The 17990-nt window shown below is 48.1% G+C and overlaps 1 protein-coding gene across 5 annotated transcripts in view; it reads left to right on the top strand.

Annotated features, from left to right (window-relative positions):
* Positions 1-15792: 15792 nt before the first annotated feature.
* Positions 15793-17990, top strand: part of EBF2 (EBF transcription factor 2) — a 204081-nt gene continuing 201883 nt past the window's right edge. For 4 of the 5 annotated variants that reach the window (XM_012508356.2, XM_003272888.4, XM_030816445.1 and 1 more), the window contains exon 1: positions 16349-16479. In XM_012508356.2, coding sequence (XP_012363810.1) covers positions 16349-16479 — 131 coding nt within the window. Of the gene's footprint in view, positions 16480-17990 lie in introns of all 5 variants that reach the window. The other variant, XM_003272886.4, reaches the window with a different exon arrangement.

Raw genomic sequence — 17990 nt, 5'->3', positions numbered from 1 at the left:
GCAGGTGGGTTTGCTGTTATGTAATGGAGAAGGAGGAATGTATTGGCTCCCAGGTGATAAATGGGGGTGATTTCTTGGTACCTCCCTGCCCAATTCTGATGGCAACTGGAAAAGTGCTGCAGCCATAGTCCGAGAGCATGGTCTGCAGAGACTCAAACTTCTCATGGATGACATTCTGAGTCACTCACCCGGTAAGTGGGTGACTCTGACCTGCAGAAATTTTTTTTTCTTTTTTTTTTTTTTTTTGAGACAGAGTTTTGCTCTTGCTGCCCAGGCTAGAGTGCAGTGGTGCAATCTCGGCTTATTGCAATCTCTGCCTCCCAGGTTCAAGCGATTCTTCTGCCTCAGCCTCCCAAGAAGCTGGGATTACAAGCATGTGCCACCATGTCTGGCTAATTTTGTATTTTTAGTAGAAATGGGATTTCACCATGGTCAGGCTAGTCTCAAACTCCTGACCTCAAGTGATCCACCTGCCTCGGCCTCCCAAAGTGCTGGGATTAGAAATGTTATCTGAGGGTGGAGGGAGCCTAGAATGGAGGGAGGTGATGTGTGTCAGTTGTTGCCTTGAGACCAGCCATAGCAGCAGGTCTATCATTTGGCTCATTCCTCATCTTTTTGTGTTTCCCTTGAAAAGGAGACCATTCTGAATCCCAGAATTGGGGGGAACTTGCTCCATGAGAGAGGTAATTGAGTGGCACAAGGAATGGACTGCAGTGGATACTTTAGTAGGCCCTCCCGATGCTCCTTTGGGACCCTAGCACTCATTGTTCCAGGTGCTGGGTGTGTTGGCTGTTGAAGGTCTGCAGCTGCCTCCCTAGGAGGCAACTGACCTCCATGGAAGGAGGCTGCCTCACCCACAGTTAAGCTGCCTTCTCCTGGTCAGCTCACATCCTGTGACCAGTTGATGCAGGAGTACAAAGGCCTAGCCTTCTTGCCTTGATTTGGAATTTCACTGCAGGTACTTCCCCATTTCAGTTTTCTCTGGCCCATCACAGTTAACTTCTTCCTCTGCCCAACCTGACTTCTCTCACTCCCTCTTATTTACTGTTGACAAGAGCAGTCCACAGTAAACTTCCTGCATGCCAGTCTGTGGCTCTGAGTTGGTTTCCCAGGGAATCCAGGCATATTATTATTGTTATTATTCTTTTATTTTTGAGACAGAGTCTTGCTCTGTTGTCCAGGCTGGAGTGCAGTAGTGTGATCTCAGATCACTGCAAACTCCATCTCCCAGGGTCAAGCAATTCTCCTGCCTCAGCCTCCCGAGTAGCTGGGATTACAGGTGCGCACCACCACGTCCAGCTAATTTTTGTATTTTTAGTAGAGACAGGGTTTCACCATGTGGGCCAGGATGGTCTTGAACTCCTCACCTCAAGTGATCCACCCACCTCAGCCTCCCAAAATGCTGTGGTTACAGGCGTGAGCCACTGCGCCCGGCTGAGGCATATTTTTTCTCTATCATCCTTTCGCCCTATCACTTCTCTTTCTTCTCCGTTTCCCTATGCATAGAGTGATCACATATCCTGGTTTTCTGGATACTGTCCTGTTTTACTCCTGTTAATCTGTTGACACACCTGGCCGATATCCCCTTTCATTCTCAAAAGGATCCTGATTTAGACTATAAATTATGTGACCATCCTACTAATTCATCTCTTCATCACAGATGTATTCTTTATACTTACTACATTTTACTAGGTACTGGGAATACAGAGTTGAATATGAGATTCCAATCCTCTGAGCCCATGCTCGAAATTCCTGTTGAAATTGCCGAAAGAATATAATTTATAAAAGCCCATTATTGCTGGAAACTAGAGAAAGGTGCCATTCTCAAATCATAAACTGCAAGCAATTTCTCCAAGACATATTACAGGCACGAATGAATGAAGGGGAGGTTTTGCCTAGACAGGTGTTTCCTTTGCTTCATTTCATGCATTTTCTACAGATGAGAAGCTATCCAGGGACCAGTGGGAATCACTCCACCAGCATGCCCTAACTCAGAGCAGACGGACGTGGAGATGGCATGGGGAGCTGAGTTCTACCTGTGCCTCCCAGCTGTGCACTGGGCACAGGGAGAGGCTCAGGGTGAGGGCCTACTCTGACATGCATAATATTATCTGTTTGGGCATGTATCCTAAACACGGTATGGGCGCTACAGAGATTGGCCCTAAGGAGGGCAGAGGAACCCTAAATAAAACATCACTGTTCCAGTTAATATTAGGTTGTCCTAAGAAATATAAAGATAAAACTCTCAGACATGGGCCGGGCATGGTGGCTCATGCCTGTAATCCCAGCACTTTGGGAGGCTGAAGTGGGTGGATCACCCGAGGTCAGGAGTCCTAGACCAGCCTGGCTAACATGGTGACACCCTGTCTCTACTAAAAATACAAAAATTAGCCAGGCATGGTGGTGCACACCTTTAGTCCCAGCTACTTGGGAGGCTAAGGCATGAGAATCAGTTGAACCTGGGAGGTGGAGTTTGCAGTGAGTAGAGATTGAGCCACTACATTCCACTTTGGGCGACAGAGACTCCATCTCAAAAAAAAACCCAAAACCCTCCGACATGAAGATGAAGCTTGTTGGTACGGCTGCTTGTAGTTGTAGCTGCTTTCCTGTTCTCCATAGCCCACTGGAGCTTAAATCTAGAAAAGTAAAATGCACAATAACCTAAAGCTTCCTATTCTTTTTTCATTGAGGCCTGGAGGATCTGAATAAAAATCCATCTGGGACTCAATCTCAACTCCCATTACCTGAAAAACAATAAAAAAATTGCTAAAATATGTCATCATTATGTTTTATACATGAAAACAGTGAAGCGTGCTGATGTTAAGTAGCTCACCCCAAATATTCAAATTCACTCCCCTCTGTAGGAAGAGCACTGAATATGCAAAGTCCTTAGACGTAGAAAGAGAATTGGCAGTTTAAAGAAAGATCAATTTTATGAACCGTTGTAGAACTACTGGGAAAACAACACTTTAAACAACTTAAATTGTCATTTCAATGAGAGTAAAAATACTGGGAATTCACACTTAAAGATTCTAAACAATTCTTGGGAAGTTTTACTAAACAGAACTGTAATGGAGGCAGTGATATTGTTGTAAAAAGCAGTGATATTGTTGTAAAAAATGATAATATCCACATGTAATTTCCAAGAAACTTCTCAAATACTGAGAAATATAATTTTTAAAAGCCCCTTATTGCTGGAAACTAGACAGAGGTGCTATTCTCATATAATAAACTTTAAGGAATTTCTCCAAGACATATTACAGGCAGGATTGGATGGAGGGGAGGGTTCATCCATACAGTCTTCAGCTCTATCTGGAAGAGCGGAAGACTATGTAGGCTGTTGTTAAAGCACCCTTTCTGAAAAAATTAGTACAAGCTCATGCCAAAGCTTTATTTCAGATTTGCCCTGGGGAAAGAAGGTCCTGAGCCAGCCATTGCAGATTTTTTTCTTTGAAGAAGAGGCTGTAGAAAAATACAATAAGGCAGTGCCAGTTAATATTATCAGACTCTTCTCAAGACTGATAGCTTTGCAGAAGATGCTCTTGAGCTCAATAAAGTCTACCAAAAAATCACACAAGAATGCTAATTATTTCCCCGAAGGAATTATAAATTATATCACATACATAAAGAAAATTCTGTCCCAGACCATATTTGGGACAATTTTCTTTCTTGCCAAGCTACAAGCATTTGGTGGTGTAATAGTTCAATTATGGTTCATTTAATGGAGAAAACAGAATCTGCACCACTATTTTAGACAATGTCACAAGTTCATCTCATGTGCATGAGATTAAACATATGGATGTAAAAGATGAAATTAAAAGTGTGGGATTTTTTTGTGTAATTTTGAGGTGTAGAAAGACTTCTTAAGTAAGATTCCAAAGCACAAAAGTAGACAGAATTGACCAGATAAAAATAAAGCATTGCTAATCAGCAGAGGACAACACTGACCAAGTTATAGACAAATGACACGTTAAGAGATAATATCTGTAACATCTAAAACTGACAATTAACATCTAAACATATAAAATCCTTCTGCCAATCATCAACATCAACAGCAGCAGAAGCAGCAGCAACAACCATCTCCAAGGCTGAAAATCCAGTGGAAAAATGCTATCAATAAGTGGTTAATTGGAGGGGGATCCAAATGGTTAAAAAATGTTTGAAGAGATGCTCAACTTCACCAGCAAGCAAAGAAATGCACATTAAAACAACAGCAAGATATATCTTTATACCCATCAGATTTGCCAAAATTAGAATGTCAGATAACACCAAGTTTCTGGTGCCCTGTTGATGGGAGTATAAATTAGAAAAGTCTGGAGGAATAAAAGTAAAACAGGACATTTAGGTTGGTTCCAAGTCCGTCAGGGGGTGGGGGGCTAGGGGAGGGATAACGTTAGGAGAAATACCTAATGTAGATGATGGGTTGATGGGTGCAGCAAACCACCATGGCACATGTATACCTATGTAACAAAACTGCATGTTCTGCACATATAACCCACAACTTAAAGTATGAAAAATAAATAAAACAGGATGCAAAATGAAAATATTCAACTCTGGCAATGGGAAAAAATTGCTTCAGATACAGAAAACTAAGGTTATAGCAGAATATAAGGTACAGCTCTATGGTAATGTATTTAAAAATATTAATGATATAGATTATTTTATATGAGAATAAAAATTATCCAAATATACTCAGTAAGTGATAGAAAACCTGAATAAATCATTAACCATCAAATAAATTAGATAATTTAGCAAAGGCTCTATGGGAAAGTTCTGTTAATTTTTTTTTTTAATAGAGTTGGGGGGCGGGTCTTGCTATGTTGACCAGGCTGGTCTTGAACTCTTGGTCTCAAGTGATCCTCCCATCTTGGCTTCCCAAAGCACTAGGATTACAGGTGTGAGCCACTGTGCCTGGCCAAGTTCTGTTAATTTAAAGAAAATATAGATCCTATGCTATTTAAACTTGTATATTAAAAAAATCATAGAAATTATTTTTTCAGATCTTGTATAACCCTGATACCAAAATCTGATGCACTCGTTCGAGTTTGGCATAGGAAATAGAAACTCTTCCAAACATCATAGAAGAAGAGATTTAAAAAAGGGGGCGTGGAGTTTGTAAAATTGTTGGAAGAGTTGGAGAGGCAAACTTCAAGGAGGGCCTTCTAAAATGATCCACAGAACACCAAAGAAGTGAATCTCCAGGACAGAAAGGCACCGAAGAGGAGGTGAGAATAAATGATGGATGTCAGGTGAGTAAATACACAACACACCTGCAAAGACAGAATTAACATGAGAAAATTGCAGATCAATCATCATCTTTTCCCTGGAATATAAATTTCTCGGTGGTGTGGACTTGGTGTTGTTTACCACGGTGTCCCTGGTAAGGTGAGTGTCTGATAAATTTGTAATGAATGCATAAATGATTAAATGACCATGTTGGGTTTACTATAGAAATTCAAAAATATGTCAGTATTAATAAATATATTAATATCATTAATAAAAATAATAGAAAGATGAGGAAGTCTATAATCACCCTAATAAGTGCTAACAATATATTTGATACAATTCAACATCTATTTGTAATCAAAGTTCTCAGTAACCTGAGATAAATCTGTACTTTATAATATCAGACACCAATCAACTTAATAACACATTGTAAAAATATCCATAATATTCAGACACAAAATAAAGTGTATCTCTGATACTTCTACTCTTCGCCACTGTATTAGAGATCCTAGCCAATGAAACTAAACAGGTAAAATAAATCAGATTTACTTTACTAGAAAGAAAAAGACCAAATTATCATTAAGTAGGTGATATAATTGTCTACTTGGAAAGTCTAACTGAATCAGTTAAGAAACTAGGACAGCTAATAAGAGCTAAGAAAGATGTCTCTGTGTGTAATAAATGAACAAGGTCCCCATATTTCAGCAATAATCAGGAACTATAATAGAAAAAAATACAGACTACCTAGGAATAATTCAGACAAAATTTGTGGTGGACCTATATGTAAACTACAAGGGTTTTATTGATTTATTTATTTTTATTTTTTATTGGAGACACGCTTTCACGATGTTGTCCTGGCTGGTCTTGAACTCCTGGGCTCGAGCAATCCTCCTGCGTTTGGCCTTCCAAAGTGCTAGGATTACAGACAGCCACCAAGATCAGCCAATACTACAAGTTTTACTGCAGGACATAAAATAAAATGCATAAACTAAAAAGCATGTGGTTTTTCTAGTTTCTAAATGAGTCATAAATTTCTAGTTCTAATTTTAAAATCTCTCTCTCTCTCTCCCTATATGTATGTATATATATGTATATATACATGTATATGTATGTGTGTCTTTGTGTGTATATACATATATTCCAATGTGTATATATACACATATCCCAATGTTTCACATTTTGGGAGAAATTAAGGATTATTTAATAAATGCTATTGGTACAATTAAGAGTTTAGTGACAGAAGTTTGATTTCTACCTCTTAACATAAATGGAAATAAATTCCAGATGGACTATAGTTGATAAATAAACATCAAAATATTTTGAATAAAATGGGCCGGGTGTGGTGGCTCATGCCTGTAATCCCAGCACTTTGGGAGGCGAGCGGATCACTTGAGGCCAGGAGTTCAAGTCCAGCCTGGCCAACATGGTGAAACCCAGTGTTTCTACTAAAAATAAAAGAAATCAGCTGGGTGGTGGCACATGCCTGTAATCCCAGCCGTTCTGGAGGCTGAAGTACGAGAATCACTTGAACCTGGGAGGTGGAGGCCACAGTGAGCCAAGATTGGCAACAGAACAAGAATCTGTCTCAAAAAAAAAAAAAGATTTTGATATTTCAGTATCTATAGCTAATCTTCTATTTAAATTAGCCTTCTAAAACTTAGTCTTTATTGTTGAAAAGGGAACCAAGACCATAATGAACAAACCTATTTACTTAGGGCAAAATTTTTAATGAAAATAGAGAAATAAGAAAATATACATCAATATTTATCTTGGAATGGGGAAGGATTACCTGTGAACAACACAAAAGGAACATATTATGCTTTAAAAAATTTTATTTTTAATTATGGGTACATAACAGGCGCGAAATTTTATTTTTAATTATACACAAAAGATATTATAAAGAAAGACATGGATGGAGTTAACTACACACAAGTTAAAGACCTATCACAGGACATAAAATAAAATGGGCTTGTCTAAGGCCAGGCGCAGTGGCTCATACCTGTAATTCCACCACTTTGGGAGGCTGAGGCGAGCAGATCACTTGAGGTCAGGAGTTCGAGACCAGCCTGGCCAACACGGTGAAACCTCAACTCTACTAAAAAAATGCAAAAATTAGCCAGGCATGGTGGCACACGCCTATAATCCCAGCTACTCAGGAGGCTGAGGCAGGAGAATTGCTTGAACCCTGGAGGTGGAGGTTGCAGTGAGTCGAGATGGCGACACTGCACTCCAGCCTGGGTGACAGAGCAAGACTGTCAAAAAAAAAAAAGTGGATGTGTGTGTGGGGAGGGGGGCTTGTCTAGTTGCCTAATCCAACTGCCATTCTCAACCCGTCCAGAAGTCCCTCACAATGGAGGCACTTGCTTTCCCAGATAAACATGACTCAACCCGCCCAGAAGTCCCTCACAATGGAGGCACTTGCTTTCCCAGATAAACATTTCCCAGATGGCCACATGACTCAGTTATGGCAAAGGAGGCATAAGGGCTGTTTCTGGAAAACCTTCTACTTTTCAATCCGCTGGGACAAACCTGCTGGTGGCTCTGTTCCTCTTACTTCCTGCCTTGAATGTGCGCCACTATTGCTGCTGTATCCGCCACTAGGAGGCAGTAACGGTGAGATTGAAACTCAACAGGCAAAGCAAATGAACCAGGGTTGTTTGTGGCAACCTAACTTGGGGCCATCTACCTCCAGGCTTCTTGGTATGTGAGATAATTAAATGATTTTGTTGCTTAAATTGCTATTAGTCGCTTATTTTGGTACTTGCAGATGAAAACATTGTAACTAAAATACATCTGTATTTCTGCCACCAAAAAATTATAAATAAAATTACCAGCAAGCAGATGGAAAAAATATTTTCAACACATATGATAAATTAAAATTCAATGTCCCTAATAAAATAATATTTAACTCCCCAAAGATGTACACTGGCCAAAAAGTGTATGAAAAACAATTTCCCCTTACTGGAAATTCACTAAATATAAATAAAATACAAAAACCAAAGGACATTTCCAATCTATCAACTGGGAAATTTTAAAAATAAGACTATAACTTCAAAGATTCAAGAAGGTTGAGGGGTGAGGGCAGAAGGGGTAATCTCAGGTATTGCTGGCAAAAGTGTACATTTAGTCTTTTAAGAGGCCAAATTGTCAATCTGTATTAAGGTGTAAAAACATGCAAAGTCTTTGATTTTGCAATTTTACTTCTAGGACTTTATCTTAAGGAAAGAACCATAGTTATTGAAAAACTAAGCTACAAAGATGTTCATCATAGTGTTGTTTATAATAGTGAAGAAGTAGGAGCAACTTAAATGTCCAATCTAATAGACTGGTCAAACAATTTATGGTATGGATAGGGAAATACTATGCAAATATTAAATGTTACAGAAAAATATTTAATGGCATAGGAAAATATGCTATATTAAGTGAGCCGACAGGTTACAAATCAGCATATAGTCTATGCTCCCATTTAGAGTACTGTATATAGAAATATGCGTAAAAGAAAGGCTGGGAGAAAACCCATCCAAATGTTAGCAATAGTTATTTATGTTGATGCCATTGGAGGCGGTTAGGAATTTCTTTTGTTTTTATTTGTATATGTTTTTCTGCAATAAGCATGCATTGCCTTTGCATAAAAGATGATGCAAGTTTTAAAAGGGCTTCTAGTTCTGTGGAATGGAAAAGTTTGGAACCTCACTCCTTAACACCACCACCCCCCTCCCCCCGCCACCGCCGCACCTCGCAGCCTCCAGTCAGCCACCTCCTGGCGGACAGTGTCTCGGTTCTTCCGCCCGTCAGCTTCCCTCCCTCCCAGCTTCGTTTAATGCGGGCTCTGGAAAGCGCTGCTTGGGGAGCTCGGCTCTGGCTCTCGGGAGACAGAGACCAGTAGTGCCAGGCGAGCCGCGTCTCTTCCTGAGGGCGCAGGGCGAGGAGGGGCTCCCCGAGTTCTCTGTGAACCACTCATCGACGGGGGTTTGGCTTAGAAACCGAAGATCCATTCCAGAGCTCCTCGAGATCTTCTTCAATTATCTAGCGAGTTCCGCGATCCATCCCAGCACGCGGCCGCGCAGCGAACCTGACTTGCTTTCGGGGTGCGCCCTACCCACTGCTGCGCGCAGCGCGGAGCCCGCAGCGCAGCCTCGTAGGAATGAAGTCGCATTCCCTTCCTAGGTGAGACCCCGCTCGGTGACCTACGGTGCCCTCTGACGCCCGCGTGCACCAAACAGCTTCCAAAGCATTTTCCTCACATACAATTCCATGCGGAACAAAAAGTTGAGCACCCACTGCGCGATCCAGTCCCTGTGCCAGGCAAAGGAGCTGCAAGGACAAGCGAGTCAGAATCCCTGCCTCAGGAGCGCATAGGTCGGGGGAAAGGAAACCCATCCCCATAGGAGATTCAGGACCCAGTGAATTCCATAAGCAGATGTAATCATCCTCATCTTACATCTGCAGATGCTGAAGGAAAGCAAGCGTTTATTGAACACCTACTGCGTGCCAGATACTTTCGCCTAAGCTGTCTTATCTGTAAGGCAAGCAAAGCTCTGGGGAATAAATATCCCCATTTTACCAGTAAGGGAGCTGAAATTCAGAGGAATAACCTTCCCATTTAACTGGCCAGGAAATTCAGGTTCAGAGGATTAATATCAAATGCCAGAGACCTTATCAGTAAATGCCAGCATCTAACCTGGGTCTGCGGACACCAAAGTTTCTCCTTCGAGTGAGGACAACAGAAACGGCCGAACTTGCCCGGGGTCAGATCCACGGAAAGTGGACCTCACAGGCTGTGAGGGTTTCTGGGCGTTTAGTCCAGCGATCCCTACGCGGCGAGGCCAGCATTGCCCTATAAACGTTGCTCTAAGCACTTCCCGCGCGGGGTGACTGTCTGAACGCAGTGACCTCCAAGCCCTGTGACCCCCGTCTGCTCTCCTTTAGGAGAAAAGAGTAAGTGGAAGTTGTGTCCCCCTTCGAGGGTGGTACGGAGCTGCCCGGCCGGGAGAGCCATCTCTGTTTTCCCAGCTGGCTCTGAGGGTTTCCGCGGGTGCTATGTGCCGTGCGCCCTGGACCCACTGGCGCCCTGAAATGATTGCCCGGCTCCCGGCAGGTGAGGGGGTGGGGGTGGAGGGTTCCGTGAGCCAGAAATGGAATTTCTAGGCCTTGGGCTGTGTTTGGGGAGATCCCACGATTAGAAGTCCAGTTTGCACTGTCAAAGACGTCTTGAAACCCGTGCACTCTAAGCAAGTGACTTTCCTGGATTTTCCCTCTTGCCACCCGAGTGAGGTGTGCCAGTGTGGGTGGAGGTAATCGTGGTGGTGTGCGAGTGCGTGTGTGTGTTGGAGGAGGAGGTTGCCTAGTGCTAAATGGAATGAAATTCTAGTTGGTGCCATATTTGCAGCTGACCCCTGCCGCCAAAGTCTCTCCCATCCTCAAATCTAGGAGGTGGGAGTCGCGGTGACTAGTATATTATCGAGAAGAAAGTTGGATCTGAAAGCCAAGGGTGTGTTTGTGGGGGCTTGGAGGAAAAGGCAGCCGGGTTGGGGGGGGAGAGCAGTGAGTGGGAGAGTTTTGTCACCCCTCCCTTATCCGAGGAGGGCCCCGGGCGCGCGGGGCTCTGCGTGCGTGCGGGGCCGGGTGAGCTCTTGTGCATGTGTGTACGTCAGTGTACGTGTGAAATGTGGCGGCGCCGGCCGCAGCAGAGTGTGCGCTCGGTAAAAATATGAATAATCAACACATCGCTCACACCTCCGCCGCGAGCCAGGAAGGAGCTGGGAGGTCCCTCGGGCTTTCCCCTGCCGGCTGGCGGGCACCACCAGGGAAAGGGGGGCATTTCAGAGTAGCTCTTCAGTTATCACTGAGCTAAGAAACCGGAAAAAAAGAAAAAAGAAAGTCACGTTTAACTTTTTCTTTCTGAAGGCCTTCTGTTGCATCGTATTGTTGAGTATTAGAAGTGGAAGATCGGGGAGGATCCTTATTCCCCATTTAGCAGCTGGGATGCCACTTGTCATCTCCCACCTTCATTTTGCTCATCTGTAAAATGGGGGCAAACAAATCAATAAATTCCACTTGAAGTGTTGCTGTGAAGTTAAAGGGCGAGAAAGGGCTTGGGCAATTCCTGCCTCTGATCGTTAGTACCTTCCTCTTGGTCTTCCCTTTCACGGAGACCAGCATGATCAGGCCTTTTAATGCGGGTCAACTTGCCCAGATCGCTGCACCGTAAGTAGTAATGACAGATGCCACCGCCTGCGTGCACAGTTCCCTGAAAGGGGCTGCAACCGGCCGATTTACCCCAGCACGGCCCCCAACAGGGGTTTCACGTAAAAGTCACAACTCCCACCTGGGAAATCGGGTCCCTAGGTTCGCGTGGAAGCTACCAATCACTTCTCTATCCAGACAGCCTGCCCCGCAGCACACACACCTCCCGGGCCTCTATTTCCGCGTGGTCACCCGCGCTCCCCAAGCTGCTGCTGCGAGAATTTGTTCTCTTGACCTTTCCGCTTTGCTTCCTCGCTCATTTTGCACCCGGAATAAGGGGATGGGAAAGAGGGATATTTCTGAAGGATAATATAGGGGGAAGAGGAGCAGAGGAGAGGAAGACGAGGAGGAAGACTTTCTGGAGTTGCCAAGTGTTAGGGTAGAGTTGAATCTGGTTCCTCCAGTCTATTTTGGGTAAACTTACTGCAGTGCCCCGACTGGCCTGGATACAACCGACATCAAGTGTCTGTAAAACGTTCCTCCACGACTCAGTATTTCTGCAGCTGTTCCCGCTCGAATCTCCTTCACTCTGTGAAAACAAAAGAAGCGAATCCACTTCTTACCCAAATTGGCCTATAAGGGAGCTGTTTGGTATTGACGGTGGAGTCCCCCTGAGATATTTGTCGTGCATTTATGAATAGTTTCTTTTCTCCCACCCTCTCTAGGGAATTCGTATTTATAGAACATACAAATCTAGTTTCCGGAAGAAAATGCCAAAGTTGCAATTTGGTGTGAGAGTTAATGAAGTTCGATATTTAAAAAAAGCATTTCATAAAGAATTGTGAGTTAAATATTCGGCAGGTCTCTGATATGCCAAGTAAAGCTATTTCTCTGTAGTCGGACAAAGAGTAAAGGTTCCTGCTTAAAAAATAAAAAACCCAAAATTGTAAAATTCACGTTCGAAGAGAGGCCACGGGGACAGCCACTTTTTCCATTTATAAAACCCAGACTGGCTTTCCCTGTGAATCGAATTCCCCAGCTACTGTCTGGCTCTGTGCTTCGGCGCAGGGAGTGTGTGTCTGGAAGTGGGGGTGAAGGTCGTATTTAGGGGTGTGTTCTGACATCTCTGAATTCACCCCAGCGTCCCGCCAGACAGGAACACAGCCAGCAGAGCAGTTTCTAAGTAAAATTTCCGAACCTCTGATCGGGAGGAGAGACTTGGCGCCCAGATGACTGGACGGGACGAGATTGGGCAAAGGGGCTTAAAACCAATTGAGAGGAAATCGAACATATCGCACTGGGTTGCAGACGTGAAACAGGAACATGAAAAAAACGGGGGTGCGGGTCATTTGGGAAGAGTAAATGAAGAAGGGGACAGGGTAAGAGACAGACACCCCCAGTTTTGTATGAATAGATTGTGAATAATTTTAATCATAGTGTTCATTTTGGATTTTTCTTGACCCGGGCTAGAGGCAGAACCGAGCTAGTTGGCCAGAGCCTGAGAAGCGCGTGGGGTCCGCAGCCCCGCGGGATCGGGCTTCGCTGGGCCGCAGCTGCGATTGCCAGGCCTCTGCGCGGCTCGGGGTAGGTTTTGTGTTGCATGAGATCGAAAAGGAGGTTTGTTTGCGGGTAGCTGGAGGCGATAGAGGTGGGAGCGGCCCTCCGGGCTCAGCCGCCGCTGCTCACTCGCCCAACCAACGCATGTTTCGCGCGGGTGGCGGACTCTGCTAGCATTCCTCCCCAAAACCTATACAGACACAATTACGCCCAACTGGGTGGGCCGAAACGCCGCCACGCTGGGCCCAAGGCAGTCCTTGTCCCCTCACGCTCGCGCAGGCACTTCAGCCTACCCAACAGGGAACTTCAACGCCCGCAGCGAGCCACACAGGGAGCCATCCCCGGAGCTCCCAGCAGCACTGCCGCGGGGGGCGCCCTTAGCGCAGCTGGCGAGTAGTGGGGAGGCCCCACTCTATCAAAGGTCGGGACCACGGCTCCCCCAAATTGCCTCCCAGTGGGGCACCGCGGCCCCTGAGAGCGTCTCGCGGGGTTGGCTGGGAGGAGGGGCGCCTGCCGAGCGCGGCCCGTCTGTTTTGGGACGGGCAGCAGGGAGCTGGGAGAAAGGAACAATTCATTCGCTTCCTGAGGGGGCATAATTTGGGTGGCAGCTGTTACCGCCGAGAAAAACTGGCGCCCTCGACCCTGACTTTGCCCTTTAACCCCAGCCAACCTGAGCCTGAGGGGTAAACTGCTGGGGCTCGGCCCAGGCCCACTGCTGACCAGAGGCCTCTCCGGTGCCCTGCGCACCTTTCCGGGGCAACGTCGAGGTACAGCCGATCAAAGCCTCCTTGAAAAAAAAATCACCGGGCTCATCGGCGTGTCTTGAAGGGCTCACGGCTGTTCCACACTCTCTGCCAAGGAACTCAAGGCTTTGGCCCCGCTGGGCGCAGGCCCCAGACGAAGAAGGGGGTGGGGGGGAGTTGCTTGAGGTTCGGAGAGATTTATAAAGAGAGACGGTAGAAGACTCCAGGTGGTCAGTTTTTGCTGGGACCGAAATTCTCTGTAAAACCTGCATGTAACAAAGAATTGCCAAGTTGAAACAAGACAGTGAATCTCATCCCTACAAATTTTCCTCCCCACCCCCTTCCTCCTTTGGACACTCCTGTCTTACTTGGCTTTTACGAGCCACCCGATCCATTTCCCAATCGCCCGGTATGGCTCTCCCGCCCCTTCTAGTCCAACAGGGAGGACCAAGCCAGAGCTCTGGGGTCCGGGTACCACAGTCAACACAACCCAGAGGCGGGGGGTTTACCTTCTCTACCTTCCCCCAAATCAATGACCCCAGCCCCTGGATTCTGGGGCCTGTGCAGAGACGGTCCGTGCACCCGACCCGCAAACTCCCTAACCCCCTATCGGTTTTCAAGCGAATCTCCGCAGTTCGGACCGCAGTTCGACTTCCTAGTGCAATCCCGCGCACGCAGCGTGGTGTCGCGGTTTGTCCCTTGGGGGAGGTGGAGGCGCGCACCGGTCCCTTTCTCAAGAGAGCCGCGTTTTCTTGAAGTACAAGCTTCCTGTCAGCCTAGGCAAACCAGTTGCAAGGCGCTGTGTCCTCTAGCGGCAAACTCTAGCAGTTCATTTGCGAGCGCTCACCTACACCTAAGGGATCTGGTCTCTCAAATCTGAGAGCTAAGAGGGGAGAAAGTGCCCTGAACGCAGTCCAGGCGCTCGCAAATGCCCTCCCCGTAACGAGACCGGGAGACTCGGGCGCAATCGCTCGAACTACGAACAGCTGATTGTCTCCACGGCAGATGGTCTTTGAGCACAGATTTGCATTCATTGTCTTCAAATCTGTTTTCGCGCTGGTGTTCTAGATTTCAGCAGCAGATCTATGCACAGATCAGAATACAAAAGGAGAAGCAAGAAAATGACACCCAGCCAGGAGGATGTTTAATAGGCACCGCGAGCAGCCCGGCGCAGTTAAAAAACCGTCTAGGGTTTCAGCTGTTCGGTGAGGCTGCTGCCACCGCCTGCCGACCACCAGCCCGCGGCCAGCACCGCGGCGACCGCGCACGGTGGGTGAAGTTTCCACGACTCCCCCGTCCCTTCCCGCCCACTACCGGGGGATTCGGGAACGGAGAGGTGGGGAAGGAACAGGAGGACCCGCGGGACTACGCCCCGGCCGCTCGCGCACTCAGCCCGCCTGGATCTGTCAGCAACCTCTCCTCCACACGGGTTCGACTGCCGCTCGCGGCCGCCCGCCTGCGGGTGTTTTCCTTAGCTCCTAGACCTTTTTCCCCAGCACTGTATTTGAGGAGCACTTGCGCCTCGCTCGTCTGCCCCACCCCACCCCCCGCCTTCATTCATATGTTCTCCGCTCTCAGCAACGTGCAAGCCTCACACGACATCTGATATCACCATGGAACTCCAAGAGACCTGGGGGAGCCATTCAGGGAGCTGGGTGCTCTGGGGGACGTTTGCACAAAACATAAGCACATGTGGCTACGCTCACAAGCATGCACACAGATCCGAACCCCGGGAACGAACGTGCCTCCCGGCAGGCTACAAAAACCTACATCTAGAGGCAGGATCCAGGGAGGCTTCCCGCAGCCAGACCGAACCCCTGCGTCCCCAGCCCGCAGAGACCCGCTACCCTAAGTCAGTGCAGGGTGTGGGGGCCCCCCAGTCCTGCGCACGCACACGGGGTTCGTGCAAGGACTCGACGCCCGCAGCTTTCTGTCCCCTTTCACCTCCCGGAGTCCCGGCAACGCAGAGCGTGGCGCGCGCCGCCGGAGGACGTCGGCCCGGCTTGCCAGGCGCCGGCCAATCCCGCGCGTCCATGCAAATGAGGCTCCTTATCGGGCCGCAGCTCCGCCTCCCGCAGCCAGGGCCGTAGTAACCCATTCATGGGGTCCGCGCGCGGCTGCAGCCGGGCTCCGTGGCGCTCGCAGCCACCGCCTCCTCTCGGCTCCGGGTCTTCCCCTTCCTTTTACAACTGATCCTGTTGGGGATTTTTTTTTTTTCTAAATTGGAACGGTGGGGAGGAGCAGGGAGGGGGGACCTGGAGGAAGGGGAGAGATCAGGCAGCCATCAATTTCCCCCAGTTTCTCCCAGAACAGGTGATGCTTCTAAATTGTGATCACTTTCAGGAGGCAGCGCTGCAGCTGGAAGGATGCGAGCGACCTAGGGTGGAGGGGCTGAGGCGGCAGATCTGAACTTGCGGAGGATAAGAACCCAAACTTTGGCTACATCAGTCCGCACCTCGCCAGTGAAGCAAAGGACGGGTTATCTTTTTTTTTTTTTCCTAAGACTCAAACTTGGGCACTTGATCCCTTTTCTTGGATTGCTTTGGAGGAGACGATTTGCTGGCAACGTTGGGAACAGTCAAGACTGTGTTGTAACTCTTAATTTTAAAGCGACAGTAGAGGATCAGACTTTTTAAATGTTTGGAATTCAAGATACTTTAGGAAGAGGACCAGCTCTGAAAGAGAAATCGCTGGGCGCCGAGATGGATTCGGTCAGGTCCTGGGTCCGGAATGTCGGAGTGGTGGACGCTAATGTCGCCGCGCAGAGGTAACGACACGGCCGCGCAATTTTTATGCCCTCTGTCTCTCGCTCTTACGGTCTGTCTCTCCGTCTGCACCCCCCCCCCCGCTCCCCGTGCCTTTCTCTCTCCCTGTCCCCCAATCTGTCGCCCAGGCCCTGCGCGCTGGGGCTTGCCCTCCGGGAAGCAGATCGCTGCAGTCGGGCGAACGCTCACCCGGCAGCCAGCACTCGAGTTTCTGAACTGCCGGGGTTGTAGGCGTTTCTCTCCTTCTCTTTTACCGCAGTCCACTCTTTGCAAGGAAAAATAACAAAGTAACCCCCAACATCTCCCAGCTCAGCCCCTAGTCCTGCAAGCTGAGCCGGCCTGGCCCCGAGCGGAGCGTGAACACTGGCGCTGGCAGTGGCGGCGCGGGAGGAAAGCCGGCTTCCCGGCCACTCTCGGCTTCGCCACGCAGCCTGCGAGAGCCTGCCTCCCGCATCTTGCTGGGCGATTCCTGGAGCCCGGGAGGCCCGCGCCAGAGGGTGGAGGCGGCGAGGGGAGCGGGAAAAGCCGGAGCGGCTGCCCGGGAAGGCGAGGCGGCCGGGAGCTCTGGGAGGGGAGACAGGCTGGAGGGTCCCGGCTCAAAGATAAAACAGTGAGCCAGACGAACGGAGCTGGGAAGCTGGAGAAAAGAAGAGATTTAAAAGAGGAGAAACTACTGAGTCACAGTAGAAAGAGTTGCGGAAGAAGAAAGAGGCGAGAAAAGGCTACCGGCAGCTAGACTGGCTCAGGGATCGCCAGCCTCTGGTTTTGCGGATCCCTGAAGTTGACTTTGTGTCTAGGCGCCTGCGTGCTGGGATAGTAAATACCATGTCCGGGGTGCCACCCTACGAAGACATTACGGTCCCGCTCTCTCATCACCACTACTGAGTTGGGATTTGTGGCCTCTAGGTCCTTGTCTGCGAGACAGGCAGCCCTTCTAACCCCAAAGAGCCGATGAACTTCTTCCACTACCCTCGCTTCCCCGGCTGCCCTCCTGGCCACCCGCCTTTAAGTGCCAACATCACACGGAGAAATGATCCCTTTCCCAAACTGGCCAGGTGTCCCGGGTAGAGCGAACCGGCGTCCACCCTTGGAGGAGAGAAAGCAGAAGTCTCATCGCTCCGGGACTTGGGCCGGCGGCGGTTCTCTACCTCCCGTGGCCCGGGGCGAGCGGATTTCCCTCCGGCAGACCGCACAGCGCGGCGGCCGCGGCTTTCCGCAGCGCTCCGGCCCTGGCTCGCCTGCGAGCTAAGGGAAATAAGGCAGCACCGCAGAGCCGACTGTGCCGCGCATTTCCTCAGCCGGGCTCCTTAAAGACGCCTCCCTCGCTTTCCTTCCTACCCGGGATCAAAAAGTTTGTTGAAGTTGGAACGAGCAGACTTAGTGGGGGAGATCTTAGCCAAAATGTTACCCCTTTCAAAAGAGTGAATGAAGGTGCTTGCGCACCGGGGTTCAACCTGGGAGACCCCAGCGCCGCAGGGCAGCTCCCGCAATCTGTGCGTTCGCCTGAGCCCCA

Source organism: Nomascus leucogenys, chromosome 8, assembly GCF_006542625.1.
Source record: "Nomascus leucogenys isolate Asia chromosome 8, Asia_NLE_v1, whole genome shotgun sequence".
In the NCBI taxonomy this organism is placed as follows: Eukaryota; Metazoa; Chordata; class Mammalia; order Primates; family Hylobatidae; genus Nomascus; species Nomascus leucogenys.
Note: the sequence above shows the minus strand (reverse complement) of the source record. Positions and strands in the feature narration are given on the sequence as shown.